General features: G+C 32.6%; 1 protein-coding gene across 1 annotated transcript in view; it reads right to left on the reverse strand.

The window, feature by feature from the left end:
- Nucleotides 1-17,550, reverse strand: part of LOC140444200 (limbic system-associated membrane protein-like) — a 231,781-nt gene that overhangs the window by 99,993 nt on the left and 114,238 nt on the right. The window contains exon 2 of the mRNA XM_072535932.1: nucleotides 14,462-14,672. Within this exon, the coding sequence (XP_072392033.1) occupies nucleotides 14,462-14,672 (211 nt within the window). The remainder of the gene's footprint in view (nucleotides 1-14,461; nucleotides 14,673-17,550) is intronic.

Here is a 17,550-nt window from a genome sequence, read left to right on the forward strand (position 1 = left end):
TGTGCTATTATTAAGAGCTCATGGCGGCATGCAAATACGACAAAATTTCTTTGGTGTTGCTTGAGGCTCAGTGACCTGTGTCGCTTTTATTCTTGTGACACGATTTTTTTTTTTTCGAGTACGAACAGAGGTCATTTCTGCATTGTAGTTTTGTTACTATGGGAGTATTCAATATTTAAACTACAACAAAATAACGATTCACTATAGGATGATGGTTATTAAGAATAATTAATATAAATATGCAAAAAATTCTTATCACTAAATTAGGGGTACGGAATTTTCGCAAATAAAAAACATGAATTTCGCATTTACTGTTTTTATATTTACAAAATTTCGCATTTATTTTTAACTACGAGTAAAACAACAAAAGACATTAATTAAAAACTCACATCGTTGTAATTTCGACATTCGACTCTTAAGAGCTGTTTTTCAATCTGTCACTACAATATTATATTTGCTGAAGAATCGTTCTGCGTCTACGCTGTTTGTTGGACTCCAGATGCTCTGTAATGCTGCTAAAGAAAATGACGGAAAACTGCACTATGTAGCAAGCAAAATATCCTTCACATTGGGATCTTCGTTCCTTCGTATCGATTGAAGGATTAATCTATGAAAGTGAGTATATCCATCTGTGTACTCCAATTGTGTCATTGTTCTAAAAAAAATTTTAGAAAAGCCTTCTGAAAGTACACTCGTTTTCACAGTAAAACTTGCAGCTATGTTTAGGTTAAATAACTGTTCAATGTGTAAGAAAGCCTCGTTTGTCCTTTAAAGTCATATAGAGAGTTAGTTTATTAAAGGCTTTGTAGTTTGCTTTCATAAGCATTTCCTTTTAATTTCATTGTTTTCAGTGAGCAATCGAGATGTTTTTACATCAAACTAACCTTGGCGATGGTGTTTAAGTAACGATTTTAAGTCCTCTAATTTGTTCCATAAAATATGGGCGAATGGATAACTCACTCCTTTTAATCCGCCTATTAATTTCATTAATTTTGGACAAAACTCAGTGGTGAAGGTCCTTTAAATTTCTAGTTTAACTCTGAAAGTTTTAGCGGAGTAATTGTCTTTGAGACATTTAATACTAGAATTTTCATTCTCCCATAAATAAAAAAAATGAGTACGTTGTTAAAATATTCACTTAGATACGACCGAGCTGAGAACCAAGAGTTCCATCTAGTTACAACTCGTACTGGATAAAGTTTTGCTGGGAGATTGGGCACGTTTTCTTTTCAATAATTCAAGTAAGAGTTTTTCATTTTTCTTGTTCATGTTTAACTTCTTGAACTCTCCTACAAAAACATTACCAATAAGATTAACATTATGAACCCAACACTGGTAATGTAAGATATGTGGCCCTATTAGAATTTTTAATAAGTTAAAGCAGGCAGACATGGCGTATCTTGCTGAATCTGATACCAGGCCTTTAACTTGTAAGTAATCAATTTCAAAGTCTTTTAATGTATCTAGAAATGCCTGTGAACACGTTGATGCATTGGCAGTATCAAGGAAGTTAACACTTGCTAAAAAACATTCTTGATGTAGTACAGAATCTATAGTAGTGAAAAGAATAGCAAAAACATATTTTGCTTGTCCATCCGAGATTTCGTCTGCTACTATTACAATAGGCTTGTCTTTCAGCCGTTGCTTTTTATTGGCTTTTTTAGACAGCCCACACCGTGGCACTACCTTTCTTCTTAAAGTGTCCGCACATGGAAGATCACTCGAGACCAGCACATATTTAGCAATATATTCACGCACAGCTGGATAATCCAATTTATGAAGTGGAATGTTGGCTTTCAGACACATACTAACTGTATCCACCACAAAAGTATCATTTTCTTCTTTTGCTCGTTTCTGTTTCTCAAAGCCGCTAGCAATTGGTATGTGTCGCTTAGTTCCTAAAGTAGATGCTAAAGATTTTTTCTTGGTGTGGTTAGTCGACTTCACATGTTATGTGAAGATATGGGCCATCTGTTGCAAATTCTTTAACTCGATCCCTCAAAATTTGTTTTAGGCCGTCCCATTTTAGGGAATACTTTAAGTAACTTAATTTTACTATGAAAAGTTTTTTGATAGACTATGTGCTTACTTAGTAAAAATTGACGGAATGAGCACTGATTGTCCTCGTTTACTTATTTATATGTTTAGAAAATAAGAATTAGCCGACTTTTATCCCTACTTAGATATTTACCAATACAAAAGACCGAAATGTAGATAACAACAGTCGCTTATTTATATTTCTCAAAGAATCAACATTAAAAAATATTAATTTCTTACCTTATCTTTATCTATTTAATGATGAACAATGAAAGATTCTTCTGTTTCAACACGTGTTACAACAATACACAATCCTTTCAAAAATTTACACCCTAAGTTTTGTGAGCTAGGTACTTTAACAAGTTAAGGCCATTTCGTCAAAAAAGAACTAACTGCTGGATATGAGTTTTCCAATGTAACTGTTTAGAAACAAAGTCAAACTGTATAGTCCAATTTGTATAGAAAGGAATTTGGTTCTCAATTATTAGGTTCGGTTTATCTCGATATGTCTTTTTGAAAATATAATACATTTTGTTTTATTAGAGCAAAATCTGAAACGGGTACTTAGGGACCAATTTACAAGATTATTTAAGTGTTTTTGTAATATTGACACCATACGATTAACGTTCTTTGCTTTGTTGTAAACAATTAGATCACCGGCTTATAGTCTTGCCTGAAAAGGTTTTTGCTATGATTGTTATTATATCATTTATTGCTAATAAAAATAGAGTACGACTGATTATCGTTCTTTGTGGGATTTTTAAGATTCTTTTTACTATACTAAGCTTAGAATTTAAATTAAAACATTATAATATAGGTATATATAATTTTGAAGATAAAAATGTACACGCAGTAAAATATGCTTTCCTCGAAATAAAGATTTAACCGAAGTATATCCTTCCATAGTATTCAAGAATTCTTTTGTATAGATCGCCATCGCCTTACCGTCTTATTGTAACGACGTAAAACCTCGACCATAGACTTTTCCAAATCGCCGTTTTGAAAAATCGTACTTTGCATTATAAAACCTTTATCCCTGTATGGTCGATCTATTGTAAGTATTTTTATATTTTTTTATTAAAAGCTTTCGATATTCGAACAGTGGCATCCGCGGCCAAGTACATTTTGTTATCGGCAAATTCCTTCCAAGTTCCTTTGTGTCCTTTTGACACAGTAAAAGCACTCACCCCGAACTCTCTATCGCATTTGCTTGGATTCCGGATTCTTTTTGGATGTTTCGGTGGGATAGAATCGGGAACTGTGAAAATCCAGGACTTGCGGCTAGTGGCGCTACCTCAAGAGGGGGCTTTTCTAGAAAATTACTCTTTATATAGATTATAGTTATATATTTTCTTGGGAAATGAGTTTTTATTTGAACGTTTGACAAAAGGTATTTAATTTATTAGTTTAATTGTAAATAACATCATTACTGGTTTATTTTATTGGTTATATTGGATATACTGGTATATTATATTATATTACGAGACATGTTCACTAAGGAAGTATTGTTTGGAAATGACACCAGTGCAGTGTGTTTTTAAATGTTTCTAATTTTTAAAAATCAGTTAAAAAAAAGAAAATTTTAAAAAAAGTAAAATCAGTTGAAATTTATTGTCGTTAAAATATTATAATTATGTAATGTGGAAATGAGTAAGGATAAGATCATTTAAGGAAATATTGTTTGTGACAAGGAATACTATTCAGCCTTAGAAAATATTAAATAATAACAACTGCAAAATTTCACGAAAAAATCATAAACACCAGATGCTTCACGAGTTCTTCGTTATTAGAAGCATTCTCTCATTCCATTGGTGAAGCAAACCCTCATGGCCTCTAAAAAATTCACAAACTTAGATCGAAACCCTTTCTTGCATTATTGAAGGAGTCTAGGCCTGAATTATTGACTTTATCTTTCAACTTGCAAAAAAACCTTCCTCTGCCTAAAGTCCCGGATCAAGCAGCGTACTACAGCAGACAGCTATATGTACATAACTTGACAATCGTAGACATGCTAAGGACCCATTAACGAAAGAAAATTGTTTTAGTTATGTATGGTCAGAGGATAAGTATGGCAAGGGCTCTAATCAAGTGGCTTCGGCAATGTATCACAGGCTGTCTAATACTTCTTCTTCCTATGTCGTCCCCATTAACGGAGGTTGACGACCACATTTCTTAAAGTTTCTCTGTCTTTTGCAACGTGGAATAATTCGTCTTCAATCATGTTTTTCTAGTCTCGAATATTTCGCAGCCATGACTTCCTTTTTCTACCTATTCCCTTTTTGCCAGTATGTGTCCCAGGTGTGCAGTTTCGCGTACTTTTATTGTTCTCAACAATTTTTTGTCTCGACCCATCCTTCTCAGCACTTGCTCATTGGTGATCCTGGCAGTCCATGAAATTCTCAACATTCTTCGGTATATCCAAAGTTTAAAGGCTTCCAGCTTCTTCACTATTTGCGCTTTTAACGTCCATGTTTCTACTCCGTACAATAGTTGCGACCAGACGTAACATTCAACAAACCTCAGTCTCAGCGCAGTATTCAGATTTTTCTCACAGAACAATTGCTTGAATTTTAAAAACGCTGCGCTTGCCATTTCTATTCGTACCCTGATCGCTTGGTCTGGATCTAGTTCTGTGTTGATGTAGGCTCCCAGATATTTATATTTTGTCACTTTCTCTATTTGCTGTCCACCAAGGGTTAGTTGTTCATTATTTATTGGACTCCTTGATACTATCATAAATTTGGTCTTATCTGTGTTAATGTCAAGTCCCATTTGAATGCATTCACTATTTATTGCATCTAGTAAAGTTTGTAGTTCTTCTATACTCTCAGCCATAATTACCATGTCATCTGCAAATCTCATGGTGTTTACGATTTCTCCACCAATTCTTATTCCCTCTTTTCTTTCCCGTAAGGTTTTTCTGAATATGACCTTGCCTGACCCTGACCTGACCTATTGATGATATATTATTTGTTTCTACATCGTTCACCTTTACTACTGCTTTCTGGTTCCAGTATATAGCCTTAATAATCTCAATATCTTTTTTGTCTAAATTGATGTTTTTTATTTCATCTATTAACTTCATATGCTGCACTCGGTCAAAGGCCTTCCTAAAGTCTATGAAGCATACATATGCACTCTTGTTATATTCCCGACATTTCTGTACGAATATAGTCAACGCAACTGCGTTTGATCTGTCTCCTCCTCACATTTCTTATAAATTCGGTTTTGAACAATTTTCAAGAGAATCTCTAAAGGGTGACACATTAGGCTTATCAATCTATAGTCATTACATGATTTGAAATTGTTGTTTTTTGGTACAGGTAAAAATATCGATTTAAGCCATTCCTCCGGGATGTTGCCCTCTACATATCTGTGGTTGAGAATTCGGGTAAGTCTCTTTATATTACCGTCATCTCAGGCTTTTAACAGTTCAACTGGAATTTGACTATGACCCGGTGCTTTTCCTTGTTTTGCATTCTATTCTGTGTCTAATACTGGTCTAAAAGATATCAGTGTCGTAAAATTAATGTGTGACAGATGTGGAGGCCAGAATAAGAAAGAAAAAATTTTATCCTTGACAAGTTGCTAGCTGATACAAGCTCCAAAAAACATAAAATATGTTAAAATAGTGTATCCCGTTCGAGGGTATTCTTCTTGCCGTCGAACAGGAAGTTTGGGACGATCGCGAAAAAACTTTAAAAAAAAAATGCAAGTTATTACGACACCTGAGAACTATTTTTAAAATAATATCTGAAAGTATCTACGATTGGATAACCAAAGCAATGTCTACATTCAAAGCACTGCAGAGTTGAAACTTGGCTGGAGATACCGAAAATAAAAAGGATTTGTTTGGCAAGATCAAGAAAACAAAATAACGTAGAAAACAAAATTTAATAAAAGTATTTTAAAAAAAGGAAGATAGACCATTAATTTCAATCCAAATGAAATAGGAGTCGGGAACTTGGCCAACATTAGCAAAGAGAAATAAAAGGACCTAAGGAAGCTACTGGAAAGTCACTACTACGAAGAATGGCAAAATGATCCGAAGCTGGCTATCAAAAACGTGCTACATTACGAAAATATTTCAAGCATCCTTGAAGAAGACGACGTTTATTGCAAACCACTTGATAATGACAACAACGAGGATGTCTTAAGAGTATAGAATCATGGTATTAATAATTATTTTAATGTATTAAGTACTGTTATTAAACATTTATGTTTTTACTACAAAATAACCAATCTCCTGGTCTGTTCAAAATAGCCAATATCCAAATATTTTTCTTTAATTATAAGAGTATTTTACTAACAACCAAGAAAGTAGCAACGAAAAACTAATTTTGAGCGATCAAAGTTCATGGACAACGAATTTTGTGGCTCCAGGTTTTACAAATATATTTACGGTAAAAATTACAATTTACGGCAATTTTGCCAGGGTGGAGATTGGTGGTTTTGCAAATAGAGGTCTTAACTGCAAAATTTCACAAAAAAATCATAAACACCAGAAGCTTCATGAGTTCTTCGTTATTATAAGCCTTCCCTCATTCCTTAGTAAACGCTTAAACTTTTAAAAATGATGCTTATGATGGGTAATTCAGAACTGGATGATTATTTAAGCCAAAGTGGCACAGTAGATAAAACAAAAGTCACCTTCCTTACATATAAAACAGAGCATGGATTGGGAATTATGTTATTGATTTTAGCCTTTAGCCACGTCGAATATAGGGAAGAGCGGGACAAGTTGTATTCGGGCAAGTAAACACGGCAAAGAGAGTGGGCCAACGCGAATGCCCAGACAGAAATTAATATAGTAGAAGCTTCTGTTTACTGCGACGCAGTGCATCGCGAGTCCTAATGGTAACAGAATACCCTAGAAATTTATAATTAAATGTTTGATTTTGTAAGTAATTTTTGAGTGTTGTGTTTGAGTAAATATACCAACAGTAAAATATCTGTTGGGAAATTTACTGTTGGAACAATTCATCTATAGGTGAGTGTCTTGTGAACATTTTAATTTTCCAGTTTTCTTGATTTAAAGGTTATTTTGATTTAAGACACAAATATTCAATGAGGCCAAGTTGGTACAAGGGAACGGAGCACATTATTAGGGTCTAATATCTTGTTCCTTTCATACAGAATTATTGGGCGGAACTAGAAAGACGGAGGAAGGAAAAATCTTAATTGTGAACTTTGAGAAAGTCTATGAAGCCGTAAAAGCCCAAACGATGTCTCTGCAGAAGCAACTATGGTGATCGAGATCGACAAAATGAATTTGTTTAGATCTATAGGAAAAACGACGAATCCGATGGTCGAAAGATTACAATGGAATATACTAAAGATAGATTTTCTTACATCAACTAGAGTTTGAACTTGAAGAGTACATAACATATTCATTGAAAATTTATTATAAACTCACTCCACAAAACAATAAAATAATAGCTTATGAACTTGCTATGGCTAATAGGAATGTCATTGCTGTACCTGATATATGGCTTAACCATAAAATGGCTACAAAGGACTAGTTTACATTATTTAAAAAAAGACGATCGACTATCAATCAGGAATAAACCTGCACTAGCTTTAATAAAACCAATGTTGCCCTATTTTTGTTTGAGTTTATATAAGTTTTAAGTCCTACAATAAAAAAATACATACATACATTAGCTAAGCGTTAGTGCATCTAGCTGTTAATACATTTTTTCCATTTTTTTCTCTTTTATGTCATTCATTTTGCTTCATGCCATGATGTGTCCCCTTGCAGGATTTAATTGAAAGTCCTTTTCTATTTTTACATATTGGTTTTGCATTTTATACTGTATTCACTTGTTTGGTATCATCCATTCAGGATAATGTTTGAAACAAGCCAATTTCTTTTACAATATAATTATATCAACGATTAATATATATCAAGATTATACTCTTTTATCATCCCTCTTCCTTTATGCTGGTTACGCCCGTGTGTGGAAGGAACTATCTTCGAAGAACCGAAAAGCTTATTCAAAGTCGGTCACGTCACAAACGAATAAAACTGAATAAATAAAATAACAGACTTCTATTTTTGATTCTTTTTCGTTCGATGGTGCCGATGCTGGTTTCTGAGTACAATGTACAATCAATTGGATGTTTGACAAAATGACGTTTTCGCGAATACTGTCAGCTTCAACGAGTAGATATAATTCGGTCTTTGACTGCACAGTTGAATACACAAAGAAAAGTTTTCTTTAGTTTAATACGGTTATGTTTTTATTCAAATAACATCTAAAAGAAATAAAAGTTGAAAATCTTGCAATTATAGTACGAAAAATTAATATGGTAAAAAAAAACTTAGTTGTAAATGAAAAATGTTAATTCATCAAAGAAAGATAGATAGGTATACTAGGTAAAAATCTAATAATGGTCGAAAGGATGTTATCAATGCCAATACAATACAAACTAACCGTTAAACAGTGGTTATATTGACGTACAAGGGAAAAGCACTAGCTAGAAAGAATTTGTGATAGTCCACAGAGGACTTTTTTTAAAAACTTAAAAAAAATCTAATGTCATCACATTAATGTAATGTAAAATCACCTGAAAGTCACGCAATTCTTAACAAAATAAATCTTAATCAATTTAGTTATACTCCTGAACCCGAAGATATTCCAATCATTTTTCTAAAACATCTCCTTGCATCAGCCAAATACCATTTCTATCTTCTGACAGACTTTTGCACTACTAATAAATAACGTATTAATAATACTTTTTTTCCTCACGAAGAATAACATTAATATACAAGCAACAATACTGACAGTTATTCTCTAGTCCAAATTGCTTTGCAACATTAGCCATTTACAAATATTTCAAGAAGGACATTCCAACCATCTGTACTCCAACAAAATCAACAAATCACTTCATATACACAAAATTCTAGAGCTAATTAGCCCAATTTTAATAAATGAGTTCCATCTCAATTATATAAGCCAATACCTATGAGCATATCCATATACGTAATAGGCTTTATTAGACCTAAATATCAAAGAAACTTATGATTTCAACACACAGCCCCCAGCTTTGCCGTAGAACAGCTCTTTAAAACTAAACAACAAGGGAAAAAAAATTTCAATGAAGATATATCAAATGACACATACCAAGATTACCCTTACCATAAACAAGAAACCCAAAAATATGAAAAAGAAGATGTTTATTACTAATGTGTTCAAGTAAAAAAAAAAGAAAAAATGTAATATAATTAAATTCCTATTTCAGCTATTCTTACTACAGAGTAAGTACTACAGTTATATTCCTCCTTTCAATCACTATGTCACAAATAAACCGTAATTCTATACGGTGCAGCTAGAGCTCCAAACAATTACACAAGTCAGATTGCCAGTAAAAAAAGTAAGGTAAGTAACTAAAAAAGGATACCAAATGGAAAAAAAACCACTTAAAACAATCTGCTATCCATACGATGCAATATTACTCTCAAAGTGAAGACGATTTACAACGTATGCTGCACCAATTTAATATAACCGCCAAAAAATTTAAATGTTAATGTTGGGGAAAGTATGTAATATTTATTTTAATATTTTACATTTAATATTTTTCCTTTTTTGTACTATAATGTGATCTAATTTAATGGTATATTCTAACTTATTTGCTTATTAAACCTCCTTAAACACATTTAGTCTGTTCAGAGAGAGCGTACTTAAAACATCGAGTGTATCGGTTAAGTCGTCTTTTGAGCCTCGGCGCCAGGCGTCCCTTAACGTCGTGACGCGCTACGATCAATTCTTCTGCCCCTGCTGCAATGAATACATCAATATTTCAAAAGGTGAGTCTATATTCTTTGTACAGAGTGTGACACAGAGTAACAGTATTAGTTGTTAAGCTAGCTAATTTCTCATAATTTATTCACAATTGAGGACCCTGCTGTAAGAAAGGGGCTCCATTTTTGGTCAAATTTTAGATTATAGATGCATATTATGTAAAAAATTAGTTGAATTGATTGGTGCAAGAACGAAGTAGATCAATATATAAATGGAAAACCTATAATTGTTTATGTACCGGCCTCCGAAATTGTTTGCTGCAAGAAGGATGCAGCTCCGGAGCTGCTCCCTTCTTTCGCTAAACATTAAGACGCTTCGGCTGTAACTGTTAGTTTGTCCTTGAATGGAATTAACGGAAGTTTAAGGTTTAAGTTTAATATTCAGTCTATGATTCAGTCGATTGAAGTCCATTGCTCTAACGGTCTAACGTATTCTTACAGTGCATTTTACGAAAGTTGACCACGTGTGTATCTATACAACTGTTTATTTATTTTTTAAGTAAAAAGAGGTTTAATCTTTGTATGTAGGTATATTAAAAAACCCTTAAAAAGGCTACATCAAAAAACACAAACGTTTTCGGAATAATAATTCCATCATCAGGTTAAAAAGCAGGTTAACATGCCTGAGCCACCAAAATATTAGGGTACAACCCTTTACAAAAAAAAATGAAGTTATCAAAAAGTGTACATGTTGTTTAAAAGTGAGTGATGTTTAATACTTTATTAGATTTAACTTCAGGCAACACATAACCATGCCTCGCGTGAGTTCCAGGCTCCGAAGAGTAAACCTCTTCAAACGGATATCAGCTGGTAACTCAGTTAACTCAGGAGTGTCGTGTAGTGAAATGTACAATTTTATGTTTATGACATTCTACGATTGTTGGATAGCCCAAAATTGACGAAATGCCCCCGGAAATGCTCTAGGAAGCGAAAATACTTGGGCAAGATTTAATTAATAAACTGTGCTCGATATCTGCCTTTTCATTTGATCAGTTTATTCTACTATTGTTCAGAGCAGTTATAATGCTGTCTAATTCCACGGTATCGAAGGCTTTGTGAAAGTCTACGAAGATAAGTACCAGTGATCTGTTATATCATATCGATTTTTCTAATAAGGTTTTTACTGTTTGTAGGTGATCGTTTGTTCCAAATTTTAAGCGGAAGATAGCTTGTTGTCGGGGCAGGTAGAAATAACTTTCAGTAAACAATCAAAATACAAAAAGTTAAATATTTAAACTAAATATAAACTTGGTGTCAATTTAAAGCTAATTTTTGTGGTAATTTAAGTGTTTAAAACGTCATGAATTTTATTGTGTGATAATTGGTTAATCTGCTATTAATTGAATATTACTCTGTATTATTACCCTTTTTTTGTGGTATTTAACAAAAGACAAAAAAATCAAAACTTGTCCATTATCTGTAAGGCAACTGATAAAACTCATTAATAGATTTTTAATGTATAAGAGCGACTTTCAAAATTTAAAATCAGAAAATTAGGTGTATGGAATACAAGAAAGATGGTACTGAAGACGAAATGCTTTATTGTAATAGATGATCAGAAAACTAGGTGTATGGAATGAAAGAAAGATAGATGTGAGCGACCTGTTTACAAAGATACTTATTGTTCTGATCTTTGTTCATCAGAGATTAGTGTTATGTAGTTAAAGTAGAATCGTGTTCTGCAGTTTTTGTGTCATTAATGTAAATCTGGCATGAAACTCATTTCAAATCTGTTCAAATTGTACAGTACAGTCCACAGAGAGGATAAGTAGTTATGTGTCTGGTAGGTGTCAAAATTTGATATATTTTATTATCCAAACGATCCGTTAACATTTCCTTACCAAATAAAGCACTACATACCAACCAGAGACGAAGTACAAGTTTATACAAAGTTATATCAATATCCACACGTCTATAAGGAAGTACGTACAAACACAGCTTCAATACTGGATCAAGGAATCAGCAGACCGCGTTAATCACCCTGGCCATCTCCAATCTGGATCGTATCAAAGAAACCAGATGCCTTAGGAAAAATTAAATGGCGAATAAAATTAACAAATATCTACACTTGTAAGACCTGTATAGTGCGACTTCATCTTAAAATAGAAAAACTGAACAAAGAACTATTATATTCTTTACGGTATATCAAAAATATTCCAAATATTTTGTTATTTTCATTTTTTTATCACAGCAAAGATCAATATATCCAGTGTATATCCTTTTTACTATTACTCTCTGGATAAATCTAATGCTCATTTTTGTTCCACAACCATTTTTGGCCAATTTACCCGACATTCATAATCCTCACATATAATTCCACCTAAAGCTACATCACTTTAGGCTTACAAAAACATATCTTTTCGTTTCAAATGCCCGAAACAATAGTTTGTAATTCCACGGATAACCTGCTTTGGCCTCATTACGGAAAGTGGTCGGTTTTTGGAGAAAGTTTCGGAGGATACGTCGCTGGGAGGGTGATTATATAATTGTCGACTTGATAAATAGAGAGATAACGAAGGGGAGGGAAAAAAGGGTAAAATGAGGGTGTATTATTATATATACAAAAGTTTTATTAGGTGGTGGAGCGCCGAAATATGTGTCAGAATTACTTGGACGAAGTTTGAGTTTAATTTGGGAAACGTGGGATTATGCAAAACATTTTTTTATTAACTGGCAAAAATTTCATTTAAACTTTATTAAATACAAATATTAAAACCACATATTAAAAATAAAAGCTTGATATTATTATTAACAACAACCTTCTTTAATAGCACTTAATTTCTTACCGTATATGGCAGAACCTCTAATATGTATTTGGTCGTAAAATAACTAAAAAAAACAATCATAGGTATTCAAATTTTACCAAAATTCTATTTTTCTTTAATTGTAGGTCCACTTTTATTACAAATCAATAATAATGTATTTTTAATTTTCTATAAAAGATTTTAATCGAGAGCTTTATTACAAATGATATTTTTTTCATAGAGAACATTTTATTATGCATCCTAAAGCAAGAGTGTTTATCTTTTATTACTATAAACTTTTATATTAGTTCATACTTTATATTATTGAATGGGATTAATGGAAGAATTACATTAAAAACACAGAGCATTTAGAACAAACTGTAAGTAACAGTTGTAATGCTCCGTGGTACGTGATAAACAAGTTTATTCATCAAGTACACAAACATTATTTATCTGTACAGAGGCAGGAGAATGCGTTAATATATAAATCAAATGAGGAATCCGACAGGGATGTATACTATCACCCCTGCTGTTTAACATTATACTCTGAGAAAATCTTTCAAGAGGCAATAAAGGATGTTGAAACTGGAATTTAAATTAACGAAAAATGTATTTATGAACAACTGACTTATCAGATATGCTATCGATATGGTTGATACAAACATTTATAAAGCAAGTACTTTATAATTGTCTGTTTTGTATAATCATTAATCGAGGGCTCTCACCAATTATTTGTCACAAAATTATTTGATTTTAGTGAGCTAATGTAAGCTGTAAGGCTTATAAAAGCTGCAGATGTTTTGATGGAAACTGTGAAAGTAGTTAATTTTCATAGGATTCTTAAGTTACATCAGTTTCTTCAAGAAATTGTAAGCAGAGTTCAATAAGAATGTGGATCTAAACTTGTGTGATTTATCATTTAATTTGCCAAGTTTTTAAATGACGATTGGAGAATCTCTGAAGACAGCTTAGGCAACCACTATATTGCTTTGGGAATTTCCCATTAAATCGAAAGAATTTACCTGTTTCTAAATCTTTTATTGATGTTTTAATATTTTCCATACAAAAAACCTGCGTAAGGTATGTTGCATAATGTATCTCTAGAAATTAAACTTTTTTAGATAGGCTTGACTGTCTAAATTTCCTAGAAAGCAAAGTGTTGCAAAAGAAATTAAGTCCACAATAAACGATACTCGAAAACAAACTCAGCTCGCAAATGTTCCCTACCAAACCCTACAAATCTAAATCAGTACTTCGTTAATAACATCAACTATTTTTCCACAACAAGAGCCCATATCCTATGTCCCCTATAATACTGATAGACTATCCACACAATTTTTATCAAATCTTACAAAATGGATCCAGGAAGTCCTGGTCTCAGTAATTAATGATTCCTTTTAAAAAGGTATATTACCAGACTGCCTAAAGAGCCATTATTATTCCTCTTCATAAGGGTGATGAAAAATATAGAATATTTGCAATTATATAGCTATTGCCTTACCATTGGAACTATTCAAAATTATTGAGAGACTTATAAAAGCCCGACAAAATATTGCCCGACTCTAGTGAAAAATACACAACAATATGTGCAAAATAAGAGCAATGACTTCTAAATTGAAGCGCATGAACGAAAAATGACTGGGAAGAATTTTAAAAATATTTATATAAGTACTTATTTTTTTCTTTATAAACTCAAGGGGAACCGCGACCGAAACGAACAATATAATATACTGTCACTATTCTTTTCCAAGAGTCAACAGACAAAAAAACTAAAAACAAATTTATTATTTTGCAATGGCAGATCATGGTATATTTATCCTCTGATTGATAATCAACAAATGTTTCAATTTTAATCCAGAAGAAAAAATTTACTTACCATCAACGTTCAGCATGATCGCCAAGTTGATTTTGGGCTCAGTGTTCACTTGACATTCATACACTCCCGCATCCCTTTTCTGTACATATTCAATGCGCAAGTCCCAGTCATCGCTGTGTTCTGGGTGACGCACACTAAACCGCGCATCTCCCGTGTACGTGTGAATCCCAGACGTGAGGATGTGCAGATCCCTTTTGCGCATCCAGGAAACCTGAAACAAATAAAAACAATAAATATTTGTGTAAATTATACACACATAAGATATCCCCATATGTAATTTTTTATATTTCAGTTAACCCTGCAGCGCTGGCGCCAAGTCTCTCAGGCCCAAGCGTCGTACTAGACCGTATAAAACGAGTGGGGATTAAACTATGAACTTTAGTCCCGTTATCCCGAAAATTTAAATATTACAAATAATGTAGTTTTTGTCTCAAAGACAGTAAGACTAGGTATTTTTGTCAAATGTGCAAAAAATTTATTTCTTTAACACATGCCCAGTTTCAGTGCCCTGATTCTATATTGCATCCACAAAATGTTTAAAAGTGCAACTCATAGGATCAAGTTTGACAAATAAATCTTATATTTTAATGTTTTGTATCCTTAATACCCTTGTTTTATTTTTCACAATTCGATCATTTATTAATTATTATGGAAGGTTATAGTATTTATTGGGGCCAAATTTTATTTTATTCTTTAAATGATATTCATAAAGAAGTAAAGCTAGATAATACACCAGTATTGTTTTGATTTTCTAATTAATAAATGATTGAATTATGGGTCTGTCAGACTTGGTGCCACTACTGGTGTTCCGATATGGGGCGCCACTAGTGTAGGGTTAATAAGAGTGAGAGTGAATTTAAATAATTGGTAGTTAGCACGTTCAGATAGGGTTTATTAATAGTAAAATTTAAAATATAAATCACTGAAAAAAAAACTATATGTTACATTTTTTTTATTCTGTAGACGCAATAAAGCAATTAGTTTTTATATAAATATTTTCTAGTTGTGTCAAATAGATACTTTACTGCTGAATGCTAAAGAATATTGATGAATTATAATAAAAAAAACTTAACAAAATATTAATCAAATCTGTTTTTTGTACTCATATTTATTAAAAACAATGCTTTAACTCCCAGTTATCATTGTAATTGACGCACCACTGATTTGAGGTTACTATCTACATCTATCCAATCGATGAGAATGAGCATCAGTGCTTCAACAATGGCGCAGCGATACTACTAGCAACAGACAGTCGAATTTGACGTGGAAGTTCGATTTATGATGTGAATCGTGCGTATATGTTGTGTTAACGGAATTACTGCTTGATTTTGCTCAGAAATGCGGAATAATCCGCTACATCAGAACGAGAACTGGCCAATTCATTTTCGGTTCGATCAAATTACCCGAGTTTAAAGGTCACGTTGCCATAGCGGTTTGCAGAGCAGGATTAATTTAGTCGCTTTACTGAGATTACTAGTCGGAGATTTTAGTAAATTTTAGCGGAGAAGTTTAGATTTTAGTTTGTCAAAAGAATGTAATACAGCGTCAATTTTTTTTATTTATCTAATTGCAATTTTTGGCATTTAATTGTTAATAATTAAAAAAATACATTAAAAATACAACATAAAAAACACTATTTTTATATATTCAAATATTTTATTTCAACATTTTACGTACAAAATGCCAAAATTTTTAAATGAGTGGAAAATGTTCCAAATTTAATATATTTGTGATCCATTACTCGATTATTGTAAATTTTATTCTCCAAAACAACTTCATATACTGGCCTAATTACTGTATATGTACATAAAAACTAGTAAATAGTACATGGTCACAAAAAAGCATCACGATAACAACCAGTATAATTAGAATAGGAGGTATAATAGCTACTATCGATAGGTGATTTGTTTGAGAGAAAAATTGGGCGTGTTTATAACACGTAGTATTGCAAGCTAATATATTAATTGGTTAGTGGTAAGTGGATGATACACCACAAGTTTACGTTCAGTCCAATATCTTAACATTCACACATTTATAGGTAATTTATATTTAGTCCAGTTTTTGGATATTGGCCGCTGGACAGTACCCAAATCAAGTCAATATTGTCATCACGTTTATTAATTACTTTATGTACTGCTTATGAGTAGATTATAAATATATATTTAAAAATAAAAAAAAAACATTTCGACTAGAAAGAACGATCAAAATGTGTTGTCTTAGATAGGTGTGTGGACTATTTCTATTAAACATATTTGTTATTTATTTATAGAATGTGCGAACAACATTTAATCAAAAATTGTAATTTTCACTTGTTTTACATTTTTGGCTTTCAGAGCGTAAATTATTGTTAAAGATCTAAGGTTTCTTAACACGTTAAGCACGGGTGTACTAAGTAAAAAAAGTTCCGCATGGACGGGAGTTTTTTTTTTATTTTTTGTTAAATAGAATGCTCAATATGTATAACTGACATATAGTGCAGTTCTAATATTGCAAAATTTTACGTATTTTTTTATCATTTTTCTCGTGACATCACATTAATGTCTCGCCGTCTTTCCGAATATATCGGCCTACAGAGACGGCGAGACATGAATGTGATGTCACACTTTGCGCATGTCAACAAGTTGGTTTGTGTTTCTGATTTCATTGACTACGCACATTTCATCATTCTAAGTCGAAACATCAAGAGAGCAGCATGGATAACGGTGATTATGAACAAGAGCAACGTAGACTGCAAACATTGTGGGATGAATTGTTATCTGATGAAGACGATAAAATAAGTGAATTTGAGGACGTTTATTTATCCGATGAGTATGTACCTGATAGTAGTGACGCAACCTGTAGTGATGAAGAAATTCCTACAAAACGTGCAAAAAAATTTGAAACCACTGAGGCGATCAATGTTGAAAGAGAACTTGCTCCATCCACGTCAGTTGAATGTATCAGTGAACTTACAACTGAACACGACAACAGTATGGTGAGTAAGCTTAGTTCAGATCTTTCTTTTTTGTTGGCGACATTGCTATTATAAATCAATTGAAAAATTTTTGGATCACAGCAGTTATTTTGTTACAGATTGATCAAACTATTGA

The sequence above is a fragment of the Diabrotica undecimpunctata genome, chromosome 6 (assembly GCF_040954645.1).
Source record: "Diabrotica undecimpunctata isolate CICGRU chromosome 6, icDiaUnde3, whole genome shotgun sequence".
Classification (NCBI taxonomy): domain Eukaryota; kingdom Metazoa; phylum Arthropoda; class Insecta; order Coleoptera; family Chrysomelidae; genus Diabrotica; species Diabrotica undecimpunctata.